The sequence below is a fragment of the Psammomys obesus genome, unplaced genomic scaffold, assembly GCF_907164565.1.
Source record: "Psammomys obesus unplaced genomic scaffold, mPsaObe1.curated_primary_1811, whole genome shotgun sequence".
Taxonomy (NCBI): Eukaryota; Metazoa; Chordata; class Mammalia; order Rodentia; family Muridae; genus Psammomys; species Psammomys obesus.
In genome coordinates, this window is record NW_026596109.1 from 5,309,115 (window position 1) to 5,332,503 (window position 23,389).

General features: G+C 38.6%; 1 protein-coding gene across 2 annotated transcripts in view; it reads left to right on the forward strand.

Moving 5' to 3' along the window:
* Positions 1-23,389, forward strand: part of Pde4b (phosphodiesterase 4B) — a 516,183-nt gene that overhangs the window by 148,383 nt on the left and 344,411 nt on the right. Inside the window, exon 1 of one of the 2 annotated variants that reach the window (XM_055628761.1) lies at positions 17,417-17,776. The exons of the other annotated variant lie outside the window; for it this stretch is intronic. Within the exon in view, the coding sequence (XP_055484736.1) occupies positions 17,541-17,776 (236 nt within the window). The 5' untranslated portion in view covers positions 17,417-17,540. Of the gene's footprint in view, positions 1-17,416; positions 17,777-23,389 lie in introns of those variants that run through there. 2 annotated transcript variants of the gene reach the window in all.

Below are 23,389 nucleotides of genomic sequence, written 5' to 3' on the forward strand. Positions count from 1 at the left end.
CATCATCATCATCATCATCATCATCATCATCATCATCATCATCATCACCGTCTCCATCATTGTCTTATCATCTATTTATAGTATGTAAAAATTAAATTCAAATGGAATTTGATTAATTTACTAAAATGAAGCCTTTTCTCCAGTATTAAAAACCCATAAAAAGGAATTCATTGGTGATGAGCCTTTTGCCTGAGGGATATGTGTCACTTGGGCATTTACCTTTCCCCAAACGGCTGTTTTCATTTTGAAATCAAGAGAAAGCCATGTCAGCATGGGCCATTCTGTGCAGATTGCCTTCCTGCCTTTGGCTGAGCTCTGGCTTCTCAGTGAATCATTGCTCAGCACACAGTGTTACCATTGTGCCATCTGAAAGCAAAGCTTGCTGGGTGGTGGGTGCAGCTACTCTACCGGGAAGGTTATAAGTTCATGTTTGCCCTGTCAGTCATCTCATAAGAAGTGTTTCCAGTAAACAAGAGAGAACTGTGCTGTATCTCTGTTTACAGAGGGTCAGGAGTCAATGGAACTTCAGGGGTCACGGCTCAAAGGCCCTAAGGAGTCTTGAATTCAAGTCAAGACTGTGCCTGTGGCTGGTCCTCCTGATGCTGTCTTTCAGCACCTCTTCTCAGTGGCTATAAAAATGATGTTGTCTAAGTACTTGGTTGAAGTGATTGAGAATGGGGCAGATGGTGCTTCCCAGGAGTCCAGAGTGAATACTGTGGGCTGTGATTTTTTTTTTTTAATAAACAGACATTTATTGAATACCCGTATTCCCAGTTCTGTTACAGGGACGGGTCAATATGGCAAGGAAAACAGTAAAAAGTTGTCCATCCTCATAGGATATTTATGCTAATGTGGGTGTTAGGCAATGGTAATTCCAGGAGTGGTAGAAAATGTTAGAAGAATAGAGCTAAGACAGTAAGAAGGAGGGCACTGGTTCACAAACGGGGATTGGGGTAGTCTCTCTGAGGGCAAGACTTGAACAAATTCCCTAAGGACATGAGAAAGGGAACCTTAGAAATATCTAGAGAAAGTCCTGGCCAGTGCCATTTGATGGGTCTCATATATTTAAAATGATGTCTTCATTTATTTAAAATGAGAGTCTATTGTTAATGGTTACATATTCATAAAATACACAGATGCACACACACACATTTGGAAATGTCACATGAAGAAAGAAACACCAAGACTATTTTTAAAGCTATGTGTTACAGTGGAGGCATAAAATAACAGTATTTTCTGTCATAAATATTCTCCTAGCAGAGCTTCACAGGGTTAAAACAATATATTTCAGACATAATGTACTGTAACTGCTTTTTAACAACTGAAAATGTACAGAAAATGGTGTTTTGACTGTCTATCTTTAGTGTTCAGCTGTTGCTGTCACGATTCAGAAATTTGGATCTCTGCCTTAAGAGACATTTTCTTAGCTGTAAAGAATCTGCTGGAATCTACAACTGTAATCAGAGACTGTGATTAGGACTATAAATCTCTCTTTATAAAGGGGGGAAGGGTTGGTGTTTTTTTCTTTTTCTCCTTTTATTTTGGGTTTGTTCACATTTGATGAAGATGATATTTCTTTGGCAGCTTTGTGTAGCAGGCAGTGCCCTTGTCTTTTAAAGGATGCCACACAAAGAAACCTCAAGTGTTAGGAAATCTGGAAACTGAACCCAGAAATGGTAGGTGGAAACAGGAAGAAGGAAGCAGAGAAACATGTTACTTTGGTAGTTGATAGGAACTGGTATCTTACATTCCTCTTCTAAAAATCTCACCTGCATTCAAGAAATGAGAAATGAATGTAAAATGTTTAGAGTACTGTAGTAATGCTAGTAATTTAGTCCCTTGAGTCTAAGACAAGATGAAAATACTGGCTATAGCTAATGGAGCACACAGAAAGCGGTTTCCAGCCCAGGCTAGAGCTTGTAGAGTCAGTGTAGGTTTCAAACCAAGAGCACTGTTTGTGGCAATCATGATCAAGATGCAGAAGTGTCTAATGGAAGTTCTCAGCATCCATGCGAGGGATGTCTTTAGAAGGTAAGGCAGGCTAGAAATAGAGTAAAAAATAATATATATATATATATAATATATATATATATATTACATATATATAATGTTAAGATAGGAGAGAAAGGAATACAAACGAACGGTTTCTAGATCTTTATTAATACACAAAGGCCAAGTAAGTTCTAATTTTGAACAGCCAAAGGAGACAAGCTGAAGCAGATTAGTCCCGTAGCTCTCTTCCATGCTGACTTGGGAGTGATGCAAGCACTCAAACAAAATGGTCTTTTAAAATAACTCATGAGTATAATCAGTTTACTGCATGGGTGGAACTATGCTTTACAGATGAGGGATTGAGGGCAGGATCTTGCACACTCTGAGCAGGTGCCTTCACTGATGAGCCCTAGCTTCAGCCATGGGAACTAATTTTTGTTACATTTATGATGCTTTGTGTTGTCCTGAAATACGACATTTATGGATGTACTTAATTTAGAATTCTAATTTCTAAAAATTCTGTATTAGGATTTCAATTCAGGTTAAGAAATGATTAGAATGAGTGACTTCTATATGTAAGTTAGATTTTTACGTAGGTCATAACCACGTTCTTTTTCCTTTTCCTTTGTAGTGAAATATAGATTAAAGGATGAGTTTGTAAGAGCTCTGGCTTGGTTCTAAATTTTACCAATGGAATATCATGGGTAATTCATTCATCCTTTCAATAACTTGGTTTCTTGATCTCTAAGACACACATTATAAGCTTCAGAGTTATGAAGTTGAGCATGATAATGTGAAAGAAGGCACTGAGGGCATAGTAAACATTTGATTACATACTTGTTTCTTCAACTGCCTCTCTTTTGGCTTCTGACTCTCCTGTCTCACATTTTGAAAAGTGCCTCATGGACTTCAGAAAGAGCCAGTCTTGCTGACCCTTTGGTTGTTAGGCATCTAGCCTATGGAATTGTAGGATAATGAAGCCCTCTTCATCTTGATGCTCAATTTAGCTGGATTTGAAGTGCTTGGCACACAAAGGTCAGATTGCCATGAAGAGACTGGCAAAATATGACCAGGGATGCTTCAGATGAGTTTTCAGATGGAAATGAGAAAAGTGTTATTGGAAACCAGAGGATTTATAAATAGTAAGAAAATCCTTATTATAAAGTGGCAAAGAACTTGGCATAATTATGTTCCTCATTTTCTTCATGGAAAATATAATTTCTACATATGAACTTGGTGTTTAGCTAAGATTTCTAAACAAGATGTTGGAAGTATATCCAAGTTTCGCCATGCTGTTTACAGTGAAATGTGAAAGGAGAAGGATAAATTAAAGAGAAAATTGTTAAATAAAAAATATTCACAATTTGAAAGTTTAGAAGCTTCTCAGCCTATCTGTATCATTTAAAAACAACAACAGCAAAATAGTAAGTCATGTCCTGTAGAGAAAATCAGATATGTGACTTGAAGGATATCTGTACCCTGGATCTGATCTACTGCCAGGAAAATCTAAGAATGGAGATGCAGTTATACAAGATTGACCTGCGGGGTACCCTCTGTGTGATGGCTTCACCTATGCAAACTGCAAAGCAGCCAAGGATTTTGTGAGTTTCATATCAGCAGAAACTTTCTCCAAGCTTCTCCTGAGGGGAAAGGGAGACTGTCAAACAGGGGGAGAGGGAAATGGAAACATCTGGCATCAGAAATGCATGATCTTTTATAGATGGAAGAGTGCTCCAGAAGGTGGCCCACTGCCTAGTGATGTTGCCACTTTCCATACTTAACAAGGGGCACAAGGCTGGGACAATAGAACTCTTTAGTGTCATGTCTGTGACAGCTCAGAGCCCTGGTGTGTAGCACTGCGCTCTAATCTGTCTGGGGTTAAAAAATAAAAACTAAGAGAATACTCAAATCTTAAAACCTGGTGGAATTTGCCCTGTAAGTTTTGAACTTATTTGCAATCTATGAGCTTTTTTTTTTTCTTCCAGGATCTCACTTTGGAAAATGGACTATCATTTTTACGACTGTCTCGTCATATCGGGGAAACAGATAGCTGCTTTTATAACTCGTAGATGGAGAGCAACTTCCTTCCAGCTTTCTTCCATGCATAACTTATTTGGATTATTTAAATGAGGTTTGATTTGAGACTTAGGCCGATGCTGGAATGGTTACATGTGAAAAAGTTGGCAGAGAATGAATGTAGTTTGCCAACGAGGAGGCTATAAATTGGGGAGATCAAAGAACAGATTGTTATAGCTTGAAACACTTTTTCCTCAGATTCATGTGTTGCAGTCTGTCAAATTGTAGATCTTAAGTATCCCCTTAATTCCATCTGGTAAAAGTTAGTTCCTAGTAGGGTGCTGCTGGGAAGTGGTGAGTCTTTGAAAAGAATTTAGTGAGAGGTTCCCATGTCAGTGGGATTGTGTCCTCAAAGGAGCCTTTAGAACCCAGATTGCTCAATCTGTCTTCTACTGTCTAATGACAAGGTGAATGTTTTTTTTTTTTTCCCACACTACATATTCCTACTATGACATGTCTCTGTGAGTTCAAAGCAATGGGCCTAATCAGTCCCCAATGAATATCTCTAAAACTGTCAGCCTAAAATCACTTTTCTCTGCCTTTTAAATTACCTGAGTTTTAGAGTTTGTATTTACTGTCTAGTAAATATTCTGTTGTCAGTTGTTAGACTATGACAAAAATAAGATCAAACCCTAACCGGCAAGGTGGCCTACTTAGGGAAAAGATCTTTACAGGGATTATAAAATTGAAATGAAATCACAATGGTTGGTGTTAAGCTAATGTGGCTGATGTCCTTATAGCAAGAGGTCATTTGGCAGCATAGAAGAAAGACAGCAGGAAGAGGCCGATGGAGAATCTGTTGGTTCCTCATCTACAGGAGGAACCAACCCTTTACTACCTGTCTTTGGACATCTGACTTCCAGAACTATAAAAGAATAAACTTCAGTTGTTTAAGTATTCATTAAAGACTGCATGAGGCCATGACTTTGAAGGAGGGTAGAGAGGGTTATGTGTGAGGGCTTGGAGGGAAGGAAGGAACGGAGAAATGTTGTAATTAAATTATAATCTCAAGTATTCAGAGGGGCAGGTACGTCATGTTCCTTTTGGAGCTAGTGTTCCAAACTTTATGACACCTCACCCAGCAACAGAGACAGGGAACTTTTGCTTGTGAAAGTGGTCCAGGTGTTATGGGGTCCACTTAGATTCACCATAACTCCAACACCAGGTCAATGCCGATGACAATAGTTTATTGTAATCAAGCTGCAAAACAGACTCCAGAGCTAAACTACAACCTAAAAAGGAAGTTTTAAAGGATGAAACCTTCTTGCTTAGCTTCTTCAGGTGTACAGATTTTAGTATGTTTATCCTATAGTATATGTCTAATATCCATGGATAAGTGAGTCTATACCATGTGTGTCTTTCTGATTCTGGGATACCTCACTCAGGATGATCTTTTCTAGTTCCCACCATTTGCCTGCAAATTTCACGATTTCCTTGTTTTTAATTGTGGATTAGTATTCTTTTGTGTAAATGTACCACAATTTCCGTATCCATTTCTCAATTGAGGGACATCTGGGTTGTTTCCAGATTCTGGCTATCATGAATAAAGCTGCCACAAACATGTTTGAGCAAATGTCCTTGTTGTATACTTGAGCATATTTTGGATATATGCCTAGTAGTGGTATAGCTGGATCTTGAGGACAATTCCTAATTGTCTGAGAAAGTGCTAGATTGATTTTCAAAGTGGTTTTACAAGTTGACATTCCCACCAGCAATGGAGGAGGATTCTTTCTCCACATCCTTGCCAGCATGTATTGGCCACTTGAGATTTTGATCTTAGCCATTCTGATGGGTGCAAGGTAAAATCTCAGGGTCATTTTGATTTGCATTTCCCTCATGACTGAGGATGGTGAACATTTCTTTAAGTGTTTCTCTACCATTAGATATTCCTCTAAAGAGAATTATCTGCTTAGCTCTGCACCTTATTTTTTAATTGGATTACTTGGTTTGTTGCTGTTTAACTTCTTGAGTTCTTTATATACTCTGGATATTAGCCCTCTGTCAGATAAAGGGTTGGTGAAGATTCTTTTCCAATCTGTAGTCTGGCATTTTGTTCTGATGACAGTGTCCTTTGCTTTACAGAAGCTTTTCAATTTCATGAGGTCCCATTTATTGTTGATCTTAGAGCCTCTTAATCCTCATTCAGAAAGGCAAATGGGATAGACATAGAAAGAGAGAGAAAACAGGGAACAGGACAGGAGCCTACCACAGAGGGCCTCTGAAAGACGGTTACCCAGCAGGGTATTAAAGCAGATACTGGGACTCATGGCCAAACTCTGGGCAGAGTGCAGGCAATCTTATGAAAGAAGGGGGAGATAGAAAGACCTGGAGGGGACAGGAGCTCCACAAGGAGAGCGACAGAACCAAAATATCTTGGTCAAGAGATCTTTTCTGAGACTGATACTCCAAACAAGGACCATTCTTGGAGATAACCTAGAACCCCTGCACAGATGTAGCCCACTGCAGCTAAGTCTCCAAGTAGGTTCCCTAGTAAGGGGAACAGGGGCTGTTTCTGACATGAACTCAGTGGCTGGCTCTTTGATCACCTCCCACTGAGGGGCAGGGGCAGCCTTTCCAGGCCACAGAGGAGGACAATGTAGACAGTCCTGATGAAACCTGATAAGTTAGGGTCAGATGGAAGGGGAGGAAGACCTCCCCTATCAGTGGGCTGGAGGAGGGGCATGGGAGGAGAAGAGGATGGGAGGGCGGGATTGGGAGGGGCTACAGCTGGGATACAAAGTGAATAAATTGTAATAAATAAAGGAAAAGATATATTTTTTAAAAGGATGAAACCATAAAGTGCAGGGGAGTAGGGTGGGCTATAGCATTGTCCAATAATATGATTGAGTTAAGGGTTAAGCAAAGGAGTTTCCACCAATCAGGACAGCAGTTAGTTCCTAGGCTTGGGAACATGAACTTAGTTTGACCCTGCCAGCAAGATGGAGAAGTTGTCCTTGAAACGGCTGGGTGAAAACAACTGTCTCCTTACAACAGAAGCTGTTCCGCTGTTGGGAAGTCCCTAACTCCCCTAGAGCCTGAGACCTTGAATTTAGTTTCTCCCAGTTATTAAATAGTCTGAAAACAAAATGCCAGAACTTAGAACTTTTGGTTTTTTTTGCTTGTTCCTAGCAAAGACTATCTTTTGAGCTTTCTCATGGTTGGTTGCCCTAGCAAACAACTATGTACTACTTGCCTATTGTTGGTGGATAGCCAATTGGTGTGTGTGTACGTGTGTGTCATTTAAAAATTATATTTATTATTATTATTATCATTGTGTGTATGTGCAAAAACATTTGTGCTTGCAAGTGTGTATGTTATAGTATACATGTAACGGTCCAAAAATAACTTTCAGGAGTTGATTTTTCTCCTTTTATCTTGTTGAGGCAAATCTCTCTTTTCTTGCAGTTTTCTCCATTGGAGTGACACTGAGTATGTCAATCACACTTAGGCAGGCAGGTCCTATGTCCAGGAGTAGTTGACAAACACAAAACAAACTTTGTTTTTTTGTTTTGGGTTTGGGAGGGGGTTGTCTTTTGTTTTTTGTTTGTTCGTTTTTGGTATTTCTTTTTGTCTTACTGGGTTTTTTTTGTTTGTTTTGAGTTTTGGAGGGTTTAATCTTTTGTTTTTGTTGGTTTTTATAAGAACATTAAATAAAATTAGGTTGGTGGGGAGGTGGAGAGAATGTGGGAGTTGAGAGAAAGGAAAGAATATAATCAAAATATATGAAAAAATTTAACTAATAATTTTTAAAAGGAGGAAAATGGACAGAATGTTTGCAGAAGCTAAATGACAGCTCTGAAAAGAGTCATATGGCAGAGGAAGAGCCATATAGAGCACACCTGTACACACACACACCAATTGGCTATCCACCAACAGTAGGCAAGTAGTACATACTTGTTTGCGAGGGCAACCAACCATGACAAAGAGTCCCATAGCAGAGGAAAGACTCAAACTAATTTGAAAATGATGAAAAGTCTTGAGTAGTCACACAGATAAGAGGTCACACAGATAACAAATATTCACAAGAGACAGGGATAAGGAGAAGCCATTAGAGATAGGTGAACCTAATGCAGTATTTTGAACAACTGTATATCTGCTAAAGTCACTAAATCAAATACTGTAGAAGAATTTTAATTCAGAACATAGATGCTCTGGCAAGAGATCACATCCAAACATCTTCTAGGTCTGTGTGATACAGCTGGAATACAGAGACATATTTAATCCCAGGAGAAAGAGGCAAACAGGTCTCTGAGTTCAAGGCCAGCCTGTTAGAGAGCAAGTTTCAGGTAAAGAAAAGCTTAGGATCAGACATGATGGTACACACCTTTAATCCCAGCACTTGGGAGACAGAGGCATGCAGATCTCCAAGTTCTGGTCAGTTCTGTCCAGTCAGTTCAATTGAGTTGGTGAGTTGAGAGGGAGTGCAGTGGGGTCGAGTTCATGGCAGTTCAGTTTGTAGAATTCAGTGGCAGTTTTTACTGGGAGGTTGAAGAAAGAACGAGCTAAACACAGATGAAGACAGAATGAGCCAGAGAATGAGAAGGAGCCAAAAGATTAGACTAGATTGTTAGAGTTAGTTTGAGGCCGAGAAAAGCAATTCAGTAAGAAACTGAGAGAAGCCAGATTTAATCAGTCAGCTAGGGAAGGAGTTGGAGTCAGAACAGCTGAGTAAAACCAGCCATCCAGAGTTCAGAACGAACTAGAAAGGGTGAGCTCATTCAGCAGTAAGTCTCAGAGGATGAAAACATTCTAGGCCTAGATTAGATTGTACAGAGGCTAGAAGCTCCCAGAACTAGGTCTAGGTTAGGAGGCGAAGGCAATAAGCCTCTAAGATGACAATTAACATCAGAAGAATGAAAGTTACTTTTACAAAATACACAGTGACAGGTGCTAATGAGCATGTGGAGCAACTGGGATGCTCATGCATTCCTCATGGGAACAAAAAGTGATAGACTCATTCTGGATAACAGGTTGACATTTTGTTATATCAATATATATTTACCATATGACCAAAGATTCCCATTTTATACATGCTGTGTGTCTACCACACAGCGTGAAATGTGAATATTCATGCAGAACTTGCCCATGCATCTTTGTAGAAATTCTATTCCTATTTGCATCAAGCTAAAAACAGCCCAAATATCTTTTGTAGATAATGAATAAACAAATTATGGTGCACTGAGACAATCGAATCCTATTAGGAAGTAAAAAAATGAATGGACTATTAATAAATCTTGGCTCCCTTTTGAAGACACTATGCCAACCATGGGGAGCTGGTCTCAAGGGTTGAACATGATTCCATTTGTAGAACTTTGCCAAAAAAGATAACACCTTAATGATAGAGAACAGATCAGAGATGCCAGGGATTAGAGATGTGAGGGAAATATGAACATAAAGCTGTAAGATGAAGCAGTTGATAAGTGATAGAACTATTTCAGGTCCTGTCTATAGCAACCACGTGAATGTAGAGTCTCTTGAAATCTTTGCTGTAAGGCTCAGCATGCTCATGTATAAAAGGTGCAGAGTCTTTCATTTTTATATATGCTAATATGCTTTTATGATATAAATTAAATTTGAGTTACTTCTAAATTCTGAGATCTCATAGTCCTGTTAACCAACTTCCATTTTCTTCATTATCAAATAGCAAACCTCATTGTTGTAGATTCTAAGGAATTTTCAACATGTGCAAATATAAAATGAAAAGTCTGTAGTGATTAAGCTTACCTTAAAATTTTAGTGAGGTTGTTTCATTGTTACTCCCTATTGTTTATTTTTATGTTCTTGTTTGTGGTACTGGAGATTTAATGTAGGGTTTTGTGTATCTAGTCAAGGCCTCTAGGATGGGGTTAAAGCCCCAGCCCTCTAACTACCCATTTGTTAATCATTTTCTTGGTGTATATTCTTGTATCCTTTCAAAGTTCACTAAACCTTGACTAGGAAAATACTGTTTTGTAAAATAGATTGAGAATATAAACAAATCGGGCATGGCCCTTTTAGTACTATTCTTTCTCTAAGAAAAATGCCGTGGATTTGATGTTGTATTTTGATTTCTGCTTTGCTCTGCTGTGGATCTCTGTGCTATCAGAGATGGACTTTCAGAAATAATTATCATACTCTTTAACTATATACACATTGAGGCTATATCACTTTTTCTTACCTCTTCACAGAATATGGCCAAAGGGGTAGGGCATAAGCAAAAGTTACAAACTGATTTTAGAGAAAAAGGCCTTCCCAAATGTACCTTTGAGTCCATAATACCAATGTGTGATCACTTTTCTAGGCCATTTGTTGGCAAGTTGGAATGATCTTTGGCACCTGGAGTATATTCTCTTTGAATAGCTATCAAATACCTACCCTGAGAACACATTCTGTCCTTGAGTTTTGGGTATCTGACTCATCATTACTAATGTAACTTAATGGTACAGTGACTGAGGAAACAAAGAAACTTCTTCAGCATTTTTCTTCTATGCTATCTACTACCACAGAAACACCTAGTTCAAGAGGCACATACACCGTCAGCCCAGAAAGCATGGTGCAGATAGCACTTGGCAAGTGTGTGCCACCAGGCAGCGCCCAACCAGCACAATGTTTTAGGATTCTTCATTTACAATGAAGTGAGAATGTGAATAATAATGATAAATTTAAAAGAGGAAATTTTAAAAAAGAAATAGCAACTAGCTAAAAAAAGACTGTAGGTATCAAAAGACAAAATGCAACTTAGGCAACAAAAAAATAAAATACCTGGGTAATATAATAATTCCCTCGGGATTGCTTATAAATCCTGACCCTCCCTTTGCTGTATTAAGCATTTTCTTTAACTCTTAAAAAACAAATAAGCAACTAGAGGGATTCTGGGGACTAATCACTTATTGCTAAAATCATACTCTAAAGAATCCATTAATTGTTCAACCACTATCTCAGAAGATAAGCAAGGCCAACCAGATGCCATATGATCAGGCCTAGAAGAAGAATGCATCTATGAGAGAAGTGTCAATCACAAAGAGGAACCCAGGAATCAGCTGCCCACAGGCAAGGTAAAGCAGACATAGGAAAAGGCTGGAATATAAGTCAGACTTTAAATTTTGAGAAAACAAAGGAGACAAAGTTGGTGATATGGCTCCTGGTAGGTTACCCACAATCCAGTGGATTGATCCCACAGCCATGGTATATAAGCAGCACAAATTGGATTCCATTGGTTATAAAACAAAAGAAGAGAGAACAAGAAGTTGGTACAGGGTGAGGGTTGGATCTGGGAACAGTTGGGTAATGAGGAATAAATATGATCAAAGTTCATTGCCTTAATGTAAGAAATTCTCAACAAATTCATAAAAATTTCATTTTTAAAAAATAAAAATCATTAAAATGGTAAAATGATAACTCATATTTAAGAGCAATAGTTTCTCCCATTTTTCTTTGACTGCACTTCCTTCACTTTATTCTGCGCTGAGAAGACAAATAATTTTCTCATTCAATTAGTATTTATGGAATACTTGCCATGTGGTAGGCACTCTTCCCAGACAGGGATTATAGGAATGGAAAAAAAAAAGTAATTTCTTTCACAAACTTAAATTCTAGGGAGATTAGCAAGTAAATACTGAATTACATACTAACAAACAGAAGAAGGTAAAATATTGTAGGCATAGTAGTGTCAAACAGGATGACTGTGGAAGCCTTCAGGCAGGTGCTATGTGCTATGTTAGGAGGCAAGGAAGTAAGCCATGTAGACTTGCCACGGAAGGGAAGCTTGCCGAGTGAGGCCAGAGGGCAGTATCCAGAGATGAGCCCAGAGAGGAACTGCAGAGGACAGGGCAGAGATGCGTATAGAGCCCTTCAGCTGCTGTGGGTTTTCTTCTGGGTTGTGAGAAGCTACTGGAGAGCATTGAACAGGCAGTTGTCTCTTAATAATAACCTCTAGGAACCATATAATTGTCCCAGTATCTGTGATGTAACCTCCCATCTTGCTCCTCAGGATACAAGTTGCACAGGTGAAAACTGATCTTTTCTGAACACCACTTTACGAATGATGAGGAATTAAATGTGCACCTATGGATAACAAACAAATCTTAAGATATCATCTTAAGATAACACACTACAGACACTTCAGACTTAAGACATTTAGTACTTGAGAAGATAAAACTCCTGAAATGTGACCAGACCCACCCTGGGAACAAGCATTTCATCTTCTATTCTAATAGTTGTATTCCCAAAAATCTCTTCAGTAGCATTTGGTACCGTATAATCATCAGTGCTATAGAGTTTGAAGACCTATGTTTACCTATTGAACCAATTCTTTAACTATGTAGTTTTGTGTTCTGATTCTCTAATTTGAAAATGGACAAAATAGTGTATATTCAGTGAACAGATATCATGTACCATCTATTGAACATTCTAGAAATGGAAGGTAATAAGCCTCAAAGGTATTTGGAACTTAGTACATTATAACTGTATCTTGTTTGGTGCTGGGTACCAAATTCACAGTCAAATGCATACAAAGCAAAGTCTTCACCCTGTGAGCTACACCTCCAGGGCCCTACAATTCTTAAATCCTTTCCCCCATTTTTATTTCACTTGGAAAAGTTTATAATGTAGCACAATGAAACTGAATTCCAGAGACAATGGATGCCAATGGTTTTGATGTTACCAGTTTATCATGAAAGGGAGGCATGAAACTGTTCACATGTTGAAACATACCAGCACTTGAGTGGAATGGGAAGTTTCCTGTGATGCCATTTTGATGGCAGTTTCTTTATATGTATCCGTGAATTGTACTTTCCCAAGATGAATACAAGTTATTTTTGTATTCCATTGTGCATTATGCTTCTTTCAATCATACTGGAATGAGTCTCCAGCTCTATTTCTTAGCACTGAAATTGTAATTTGCACTGATACTGTTGCATAAAAGCACACTGACTATTTGTTGGCTAGAAGGGGCTACAGTCCTTTGTTGGCATTATTCCTTCTCATTACCTTGCCTTGGACGGAAGAAAAGGAATTTATGTGTCTTTCATTGAATGGAATCTAGTGGCAGTACTCAGAGAGTGTATTGTTTTGGCAAGAAGGAGCTAGATGGTGAAATAGATAAAGACTTAAGAATTAAACTGTTAATATTGTTAGCTTTAACTACACTCTTTAAAAAAAACACCTATGAATGTGTTCTTTTATTTCAGATCTCCAGTTTTGTATTCATAGTAAATTATAATCAGTGTTATTTTGAATTCAGTGTTGTGCTAAGATGGATACAGCAAGTTCGGTTCTGTGTCTTTAAAACTGTTTAGTTTTTCAAAGGTCAGCTGAAAACAATACTCAGAGAAATTTTGCTCAATGACAACTGTAATTTTATATAAAATCATGCTACTAAAAAGGTAGTGGCTTTTTAAAACATTTTAAACTGTTATGTTTGTATTATAAACACTATTTATTGCTGGTAATTAATTGGTCTTTCTTTACAGCTCAGAAAAAAACTAAAATGTTACAATGTTCAATACTTACAAGAAATAATTGTCTGTTACTAAGTAATTTTATTCTTCACTCTCTTGCTCTGACAGGATATTGATACCAGAGTTTATTTATCCAATACTAAAATATACTATAGGTGGAATTTTCAAGAACTTACAAGGATATATACACATCTGTAAACTGATGAATTGGGATTACTCATTGCTCCTGTTGAGGTACCAACGGCTAAGACTTACATATGGCAGGAAGGTTTACATTTTGCTCATTAGATTCCTTTTTAGCACAGGATGCCAGTGTCTGAATCTTTAACACTGCACACAAGGCTTGGTCCCCACCTTGTGTTTCTCTTGGGGAACTGAAGTTCAAGGCAAGAAAGTTGCCACTGGGGACATGGCCTTGAGACCCCAGAACCTCCTTTATCTCCATTGATTAATATACACAATAAATATGAAGAACGCAAGGAATTCAAGCATCCAGACAGTCTGATTATCTTTTAAATTCTGCATTTTAGTTAACCTTTTTCTGATTATCTTTTTTAAATTTTTTTCTTTATTACTATTTATTACAATTTATTCACTCTGTATCCCAACTCTAGCCCCCTCCCTCATACCTCCTGTTCCCCCCTTCCTTCCTCTTCTCCCCTTATGTTTCTCCCCTAGTTCACTGATAGGGGAGATTCTCCTCCCCTACTATCTGATTCTAACCTATCAGGTCTCATCAGGAGTGGCTGCATTGTCTTCCTCTGTGGCCTGGTAAAGCCACCTCACCAGCAGGAAGTGATCAAAGAGCAGGCAACCGAGTTCACACCAGTGACTGCCCCTGCTCCCCTTACTACAGAACCCACTTAGAGACTGGGATGTCCATGGGCTACATCTGAGCAGGTTGTCTAGGTCCTCTCCATGCATGTTCTTTGGTTGATTCATCAGTCTCTGCAAGATGCCCTGAGATGAGATTTTTGTTGTTCTGTTGGTCCCCTTGTGGAGCTCCTGTCCCTTCCAGTTCTTTCTAGCTCTCCCTTCTTCCACACGATTCCCTGTACTCTGCCCAAAGTTTGGCTATGTATCTCAGCATTTGCTTCAATACCCTGCTGGATAGAATGTTTCAAAGGTCCTCTGTGGAAGGCTCCTGTCCTGTTCCCTGTCTTCTCCTACTTCCAATGTCTATCCTGTTGGCCCTTCTGAATGAGGATTAAACCTCTTCCCTAGGGTCTTCCTTGTTGTTTAGCCTCTTTAGGACTATAGATTTTAGTATGTTCATCCTATATTATAGGTCTTATATCCACTTATAAGTGAGTATATACCATGTGTGTCTTTCTGCTTTTGGGTTACCTCACTCAGGATGATCTTTTTCTAGTTCCATTCATTTGCCTGCAAATTTCATGATTTCCTTGTTTTTAATTGCTGACTAGTACTCCATTGTGTAAATGTGCCACAACATCTGTATCCATTCTTCGGTTGAGGGACATCTAGGTTGTTTACACATGCTGGCTATTATGAATAAAGCTGCTATGAACATGGTTGAGCAAATGTCCTTGTGGTATATTTGGATATATGCCTAGGAGTTATATAGTTATATAGGATCTTGAGGAAGCACTATTCCTAATTGTCTGAGAAAGTGCCAGATTGATTTCCAAAGTGGTTGTACAAGTTTACATTCCCACCAGCAATGGAGCAGGTTTCACCTTTCTCCACATCCTTGCCAGCACATATTGGTCACTTGAGTTTTTGATCTTAGCTATTCTGATAGGTATAATGTATACTCTCAGGGATGTTTTGATTCACATTTCCCGGATGACGAAGGACATTGCATTTCAGTTAATGCTTTTGGTGACCCTGGTTTCTCCCTGGAGTGGGTAAGGTTAGCAGTTTTGTACAGCTTTGAGACTTATGGCAGACTGAACGAGATGTGGAATGCTGTCAGGTAGTGTCATGATCAGCATTTTCCTATCAGTACCTCAATTTATACTTAGCCATGTTAGGACTACAAAATTTGCCACTATCTTGTCTGAGAAGAAATTCCTAAAATGCTTATTTATTTTGTCAGCTTTGAAAATTAAATATGATTAATAGCTTTAATGAGTTGAACTTGCTATTTTATTTTTGCTAATAGGTCTCTGTGAACCATGGTAGTATCATATCTCCAATCCCAGTTTTAAACCGTATTATTTTGGGTAAAATAATTTAAATAAAATTTCAGATTTAGCCAGATGTGTTGTTGCATGACTTTAATTACAGTAGGCTAGCCTGGTCTACAAAGCAAGTCCAGGACAGTCAGGGCTGTCACACAGAGAAACCCTGTCTCAGAAAGAAAAAAAAAAGCTCAGATTTGTTGCATAGTTTGGCAAATAGTAGGTAGTGTTAAGCACATTTTCTTCATGTTACCAACAATTTGTCATCCCAAGACACTCAAAATGCCTTCATATTCCAAAAAGCATGCACAGAGGCCCACCTGGACAAAAGCACACTTTATAAGGACTTAAACAGTACTCACCAGGAGTTGGGAAACTGGACTTGGGGAGTTAGTGATGACATCAACCATCCCAATGGACTCTGATGAGTCCTTTCAGTCCCCTGGCTCTGTCTCCTTATTTTCGGAATGATTTGCTGAGCAAGGGGCATTTAGTACAATCTAAAATTTCATGATCATGCATTTGTTTGTTTGTTTTTTTAGACTGCTTTGTCACATTTGCTTGAGATCAACCTGGCTCCAGTGACCATCATTGTTGTTACAGATTGCACAGCATACGGTGATCCTCTTTATACTTCAGTGTACCTTTCAATGTATAAAAGCTGTGTTCCCATTTCCCCCCCCCCAAAAAAAAAAAAAACCACGTTGAAGACACACTCTGAGTACGTGTCTGAGTTGCGCTCCTGACCAACAGTGTAAAAACTCACTCTCTGGTGCCCAGAGCCACGTACACACACACCCTGTGCACCTCTCTGCACACACACACACAGACACGCCCACAGTGCCTAATTAGGGGTACATGCTTCCCCCAGATGTCGTTTGCATTTTAGATTAGGGGTGCTTTGTCTATCACAAGAGGCTGTGCATTCAATATAGAGCGGCTTCTGTGGGCAAATCCCAAACAATGAGCTTAAACAGAAGAAGGAGGGAAATGTTTATTGAAATAAAAATAAGGTTTTAAATTCCTTGGGGGAATAAACCAAAGCCAATGTTTTCCTGTTCAGTGACATTTCTTTTCTTTTTTTTTTTTTTTTTATACTGATGCTGTTTTGGATCTTCTGATGAAGGGAGGGGAAGATAAAAAACTTCAGCAAATCAGCTCTTTGATTCAGAAATGGAATCTGAAAAGCTGTTTTATTGAGGCTTTTGGCAAGCTCTGACTTAACCAGTTTTGACTGTTACGAAGACAGTAGCCTCACAAATTTAGTGCAAGTCTGAGCAGTAGAGGGTATTTTTAAGGGGGAGATAGCACAGTTGTTTAAAGAATCCTGGGCCAATAGCATTTGATAGGCGGAGTTACTGCTGTGTGCATTGCCTGCCGAGCAAGATAATTCTGAATGAAGACTTTTAACAGCACATGCTGGACGGACTCCGGTTCCGCCCTTTGTGCAGACAAAAGTGACTGGGTGGCCAGGCTTTGCTTTCTGTCTGAGTTAATGCAGCTTGTTTGATAAGGTTTTTCTTCAATAATAATAATTATACATGTAAAGCATGTAAAGGATTTATCAAGAGCCCTCATGAATATTTTATGAGTTGATATATCCAGCTGAATGGATTCAGTGAGTCTCAGTGTGTAACTTGCAGACAAACCTCATCCACAAGGAGGCTAGTGACAGAGGAAGCACTTTGGCGCATTTTCAGAGGCGAAGGCAGCCTGATAAAGCTCCTTGTGACAGGCTGACTTGCCATTCTCCCAGTATGCTGCTCTTGCTCTGAAACGGCTCCAGGATTGGAAAGCAGAGCTTCCCAAATTAGCCTGGGAAGAGTGTGTGGACGCAGCAGTCTTTTAACCTGCGGCAGTGTCTTTGCTAGGTTGCTCCCCACGAGACATGACAGCAAAAAATTCTCCCAAGGAACTTACTGCTTCTGAACCCGAGGTTTGCATAAAGACTTTCAAGGAACAGATGCGCTTAGAACTTGAGCTTCCCAAGCAACCGGGAAACAGACCTACATCTCCCAAAATTTCTCCACGCAGTTCACCAAGGAATTCACCGTGCTTTTTCAGAAAGTTGCTGGTGAATAAAAGCATCCGACAGCGTCGTCGCTTCACTGTGGCTCATACATGGTAAGAGGGGATCTAAAGGCATCCCCAGGGCTTGGAAGGTTCTTGGGTTCTCGGCAGTGATTGAGAAAGGTTGAATATGGAGCGTCTGGGTTTTGTTCTGAATGCACAGCACAAGTATGAGTTAAAGGGAGACAGCAGGTCAGCCAAGAATGCACAAACAGTGTGCTTAAAGTATCGTTGTAGTACCTGACGTTTCCAGTTAAAATAACCCTCTGGCTGTAGAGATGCTCTGAAATCACAGATTCTAAAAATGTATATCAGAAAATGGGGAATTGGGGGAGTTTTCAAAAGTAAGATTCTTGTTTCATCTCTGTTCTGTGGTAGATTATTTTTAGTAGTATGTTTTTGGTACAAGAATAGGTATTTTCATCTAAATTCAAATCTATTTCTTGAGATAACATATAAAAAGCCTAACTGAATGCATCGTCTTGTCATGCATAAGCCAGTGAGCTTTATACTTACTAACTTTTATCTTTACACTACTCAAGGGTAGGGAAATTAAGTTCCTACTTAAAGTTTCACTGGTAAGCACTTTTACTTATGATTCTAAATTGCTTAACTTAACTTAACACTTGTATGCATTTTAGGTATGCCATGTATAAGAATTTAATAACCCCCTGTGGAAATTGACTTAAGCCTGCCACCTCTAGCATATATTTTCCATGGGCTGTAAAAACACTAGGATGGCCTTCTTAAAGCAGTGCAGTTGAGGAAACACAAGGAGAAGCCCCCTCAACATTAAGTCACTTTAACCTGAAAAACATGGGCCACTTCAGGTTTCTTTGAAGGAATGTGTCCTTTTAATTTAAGGTAGCCTGCCAAACTGGTATTTGCAGTTCAGTGTTGTTTAATAGGGAGCATGACAATAAAGGCAGGAAATGTTTTTTTTTTTTTTTTAGGGTAATCCCCACCGTGATATTGTACCTGCATGCTAGAGTGCCAACTAACGTAATAAACCAAAGCTTCTGAATATCTGAGAATTAATACTCACTGAGTTGCTTCCTCCTCACCAGAAAATGTCTTTGCTTGCTTTGTGCACAATGGGTTGATTAATCCATAGAAAGATGTGGCTGACGTCAATGAATTGCTAGCGTTCAGCCAACATGTACTTCACATAGTTTAACGTGATATGGATATTCTTACTTCTGACTGATGCGGTGTGCTTGGCTGGAGAACTGTTTGGTCCTTTCGGTGAATCATGGTGCTGCTCTTTCATTGCACTCTGTTGCTTGTATGACATGTGTGGTTACATTTTCAAATTCAACCAATGGTGATAGCATTTGTAGAAAGAGGGTGCTCATGTAAAAGTACATGACTTTAAAAAGTCCTCTTCTCGGTCTTTGCCCCTCCTCCAACACATAGGACTTCACATCTAATCTGCTGAGTCCTGTAACTAAATACGGGAAGAGAAGTGTGTGTATAGTTCTTATTAAAGGAACATATGTAGGAAAACACCCAATTAATGAATAGATGTGTATGTCTTACTAGTTAAAAAGATATTAAAGCCTTTAATTTTAAATAGATAATTTTCAAAGACTGGAAAATCTTAAAATTCTGGTAATATTTTTATTAACGTGGAGTTTTGGGGGTTCTTGAGTATAACAATGTGACCTTTTTCTTCTTCTTAGAATAGATTCTTGATTTGATAGAAGCATAGAGCTATAAATACTAGTGGTGCTTTTCCTTTCAAAAGAATGAAGTTTTAGAATGATTAAAGAGCCAGCTTTACTCATGCATTATACAAATTTTCTTGCAGAAAGTTGGAAAAAGAACAATTTAATGATATGTGAGGTTACTTATGCTAATAAAATGATATTTTAGTTAAGCTAAAACAAAACTTTGCGCAATTGCCAAAAAAAAAAAAAAAGAAAAAAGAAAAAAAAACCCAAGACATTGGCATAATGTAATACAATATAGGCTTATTCATTAATCATCCGACTCCTGAAACATCTTTAGGTATGGCTACGATTTGTGTTCAACTTACCTCCCTCTTCTCCTTCTCTTCTTTTTATGATTTTTAGTAAAATTGATTTAGTAAAGCTCCTGACTAAATCTGCATTGATGCTAATTTCTGCTGTTGTATCCGCTGTGAGATGCTTAACATTTTTCAAACCCATTGTCTTGAAATAGGCAAGGAAAAGCTCTTCTTGGAAAAGAGACATACCTCATATATTTGAGCGACTTTTCCACAAATCTTAAAAGCGCTGTGCTGTTTCATTTTCTCACTATATGAAATAGTTACCCAAGGAGGCACAAGCATACCCACCTTAGTTTTGCCCCTTTGTCAGGATGAAACGTAACTAGCTTTTTTCCCCATCAGTGACTGGCATGGTACAGACCAGGAATTTAACTTAGAAACCCTAAGACATACACTCAGAAGTCCCTAAAAACACGTTATTACTTTACGGCAGACTGTAGGCTCCTGTCAAGAGGGCTGGATTGTTTTGATCCCAGCAACAAAATCAAAGTACTTTTCACGATGACGCAAACAATGCAGAGGGTACAGTTCACATCTTAACCCTTTGGACATTGGCCTTTCTTTAGTTATTCGTAGATTTCGTACTTTGATGGAACGGACAGGCAGCTCTGGCTCTTGAGACCTGAGTGTGCAGTTGAGCTCGCTCATGACAAGATTTACTACACATTTGTACAGCTTTGACTCAGGAATTATTTTTGAAATATCTGAAGAAAAGTAGATGTTCGGTGTGTTGTCGTTGTTAATCATCATGTTTACACAATCCCAAACCTGGAAGGAATTTGACTAATTATCTTACTGCTTCCTCCTACCCTTGGGCAGAACCACATTGCTCCATCTTTGACATATGGACATCTGGCCTAAAACTGAAGAGGAAAATATCCTCACTTAGTTTCATAAGTACTTTATCATTTCATACTACAGATATTGAAAAAATATTTCCTCTGACTGAACTGATTGAATTCTTTCATAGCATATAATTCTTTTTCCTTCTCACTGGCTATTTAGAAAAGTCTGGTGATTATATGCGTGAATGGGTGGATTATCAACTGGTTCTTTGCTTTAGATTTTACTCACTCAACATATAAAAATGAACATAGATAAATAGCTATGAAGAAAAGAAAAACAATTCTGGTTCAACCTATATTTTCCCTCTTCTACTATATTTTAAGTTCTTTATGCTGATGTTTACATATTATCTTATTTAAGTTCTTGATTTGCAGTCTTTTCAGGGTTACATGTTATACATATGAAAGACTTCTGATCTTTTCTCTTCTTCTAAGTATTTTTGTTCCATTATTCATTCTTTGACTCTGATTAACACCCCAAATTTCGAGCTCTTTGAATTATGACTCCCCAAATGGATATGAACATTATTGTTAGATGATGTGGTGTGGTATGGTGTGGTTGGTGTGGTGTAATGTGGTGTGTGGGGTGTGTGTGTAAGTATTAAGCACTGCTCAGCCTTTCTGGGTACAGAATGTGACAGTATTATTTTCAGTTAGTGTATTATTCCTCCTTGGCCTCAAATCTGAGATAACAGTTTCTGAAGCACAGTGTTCCTATGTAAAGTATCTGACTGTGAAACTGTCAAGATACTTTTTTGCCTGGCACTTTCTGCATTCTGTCTTAATTTTTTTGCTTTCTTCTCTCTCTCTTTGTCTAACTTTTCAACCTTCTCTTCCTGGCTGGGACCATTCCTGCCACTAGTTCTCCTTGAGGAAGATGGGTGCTGGTGCTGATTCCCAGTAAATCCTGGATGCCTCCTAAAATGCTGCCTTCTAGGAAGCAAATGTATCAGTGGGCACCACTGCCTATCTATCCATGCTTACATGCAATAACATGCTTTTAGTTGTGAAATGCTATGGGGAAAATTGTATTCCTCTTCACCCCATTTTGGTTTTTTCCTTTCTATTGAAAGACTTCCTTATTAAGGTTCTTAGTGAAGGTTTTTATTGTTGTGATAAACATCATGACCCAAATACATCACGTTTGCACAATCTCAAATATGGAATGAATTTGAATAATTATCTTAGTATTCAATAATGAGTTTGTTTCATCTTTCAACTTTTGGGACATACTCGATTACTCAGGGAAGTCAAGGCAGGAAACCAAAGGGAGGAGTTGATGTCATTGAGAAGTGCTGCCTACTAGCTTGCTCCCCATGGCTTGCTCAGCCTGTTTTGTTTTTGTTTTTGTTTTGTTTTTAACAACCCAGGACCACCTGCCTAGGGGTGATACTGCTCACAATGGGATGGCCCTCCCACATCTATCATTAACCAAGAAAATGCCCATGGGCCAGTCTCGTGGAAGTTGTTCTGATGCTTTATTTTGATGCTGGTTGCTGGCCAAGATCTGGTTAACTCTCCGATACACCTATCCTTGTTGTGTAAACCTGCCTAAGACATTATACCTGATTAAATAGTCAATACCTGGGCAGGGCAGAATGGGGTAGGCGTGGCTAAGGTTCCCGAGCTTTGGGTTTAAGAGACTCTTGGGAGACTGACAGATGGCAAGAGAGGAGGAAGAGGAGAGGAGGAAGAAGGATGGGTTAGCATGGAGAAGGAATCACGTGAGCCAGGAAGAAGGACTCTGAGAATGGCGTGGATGAAAACACAAAGATGAAAATATAAGCAATATTTATAAGATTATGAATGGAAGGTAGTCCAAATGAAGTCGGTTAAGGTGGATGGCATTGGATTGGGGCTGGGAGGTGAATAGTGAGGTTATTTGAGGCTATGTAGGTAGAAATATCTGCCCGGCCCAAGATAATAAGGCAGTTATAAAATATGACAGGGGTCTGTGTCTTATCATTTGTGAGAGTGGGTCAAATAAAACCACTGCCATAATTATAGAGCTAAAAATAAATATTATATAGCCCAACACTCTTTTTATTTACAACACTCAGCGTGTTCTCTCTTCCCAAGTGACTTTGTCAAGTTGCCCATACAATAACTAGAATACTTATTTAACCAATGTTTATAAAATGTGTTATTTATGTCTAACGCATAAGCATAAAAGTAATCAAAGCCAAAATTTATATTCTAATGACAAAGCGAGACAAGTAGAGAGCAAAAGGAAAACAACAATACATACCTGGGTTTTCTCTGAACTTCTAACATGCTTTCTGTAGAATGCTTGTTGGCCCTACTTTCTTAAATAAATCCACCGAATCTCTATAGAGTGTTTCATTCCATTCGGTTACTTTCTAGTAATACTAGAAACATTTAAGATATGTCTAACTTTGAACATGTTTGTTGATTGAAGAGAAATATTCACTAAGTACCCTAATCTGGGTATAAAAGACATAAGCTTAGAAGGTTTTCTTTTCTTTTCTTTTTTTCTTTTTTTTTTTTTTTTTTTTTTTTTTTATAGATGGTTGTGAGCCACTATGTGGTTGCCGGGAACTGAATTCAGGACCTTTGGAAGAGCAGCCAGTGCTCTTAACCTCTGAGCCATCTCTCCAGCTCCACTTTTTTTTTTTTTTTACCTTTAAAGTATTCATGTAGCTGGTAAATGAACACATGCATTAATAAATAATCAGTGAATCATGAAAAATGCCCCTGGAAGTGCACTGTTCGTTGTCATGGAAATCATTAGAAAACATTCCATGTGTTAGAGTTCACGTAGAGAAGAGA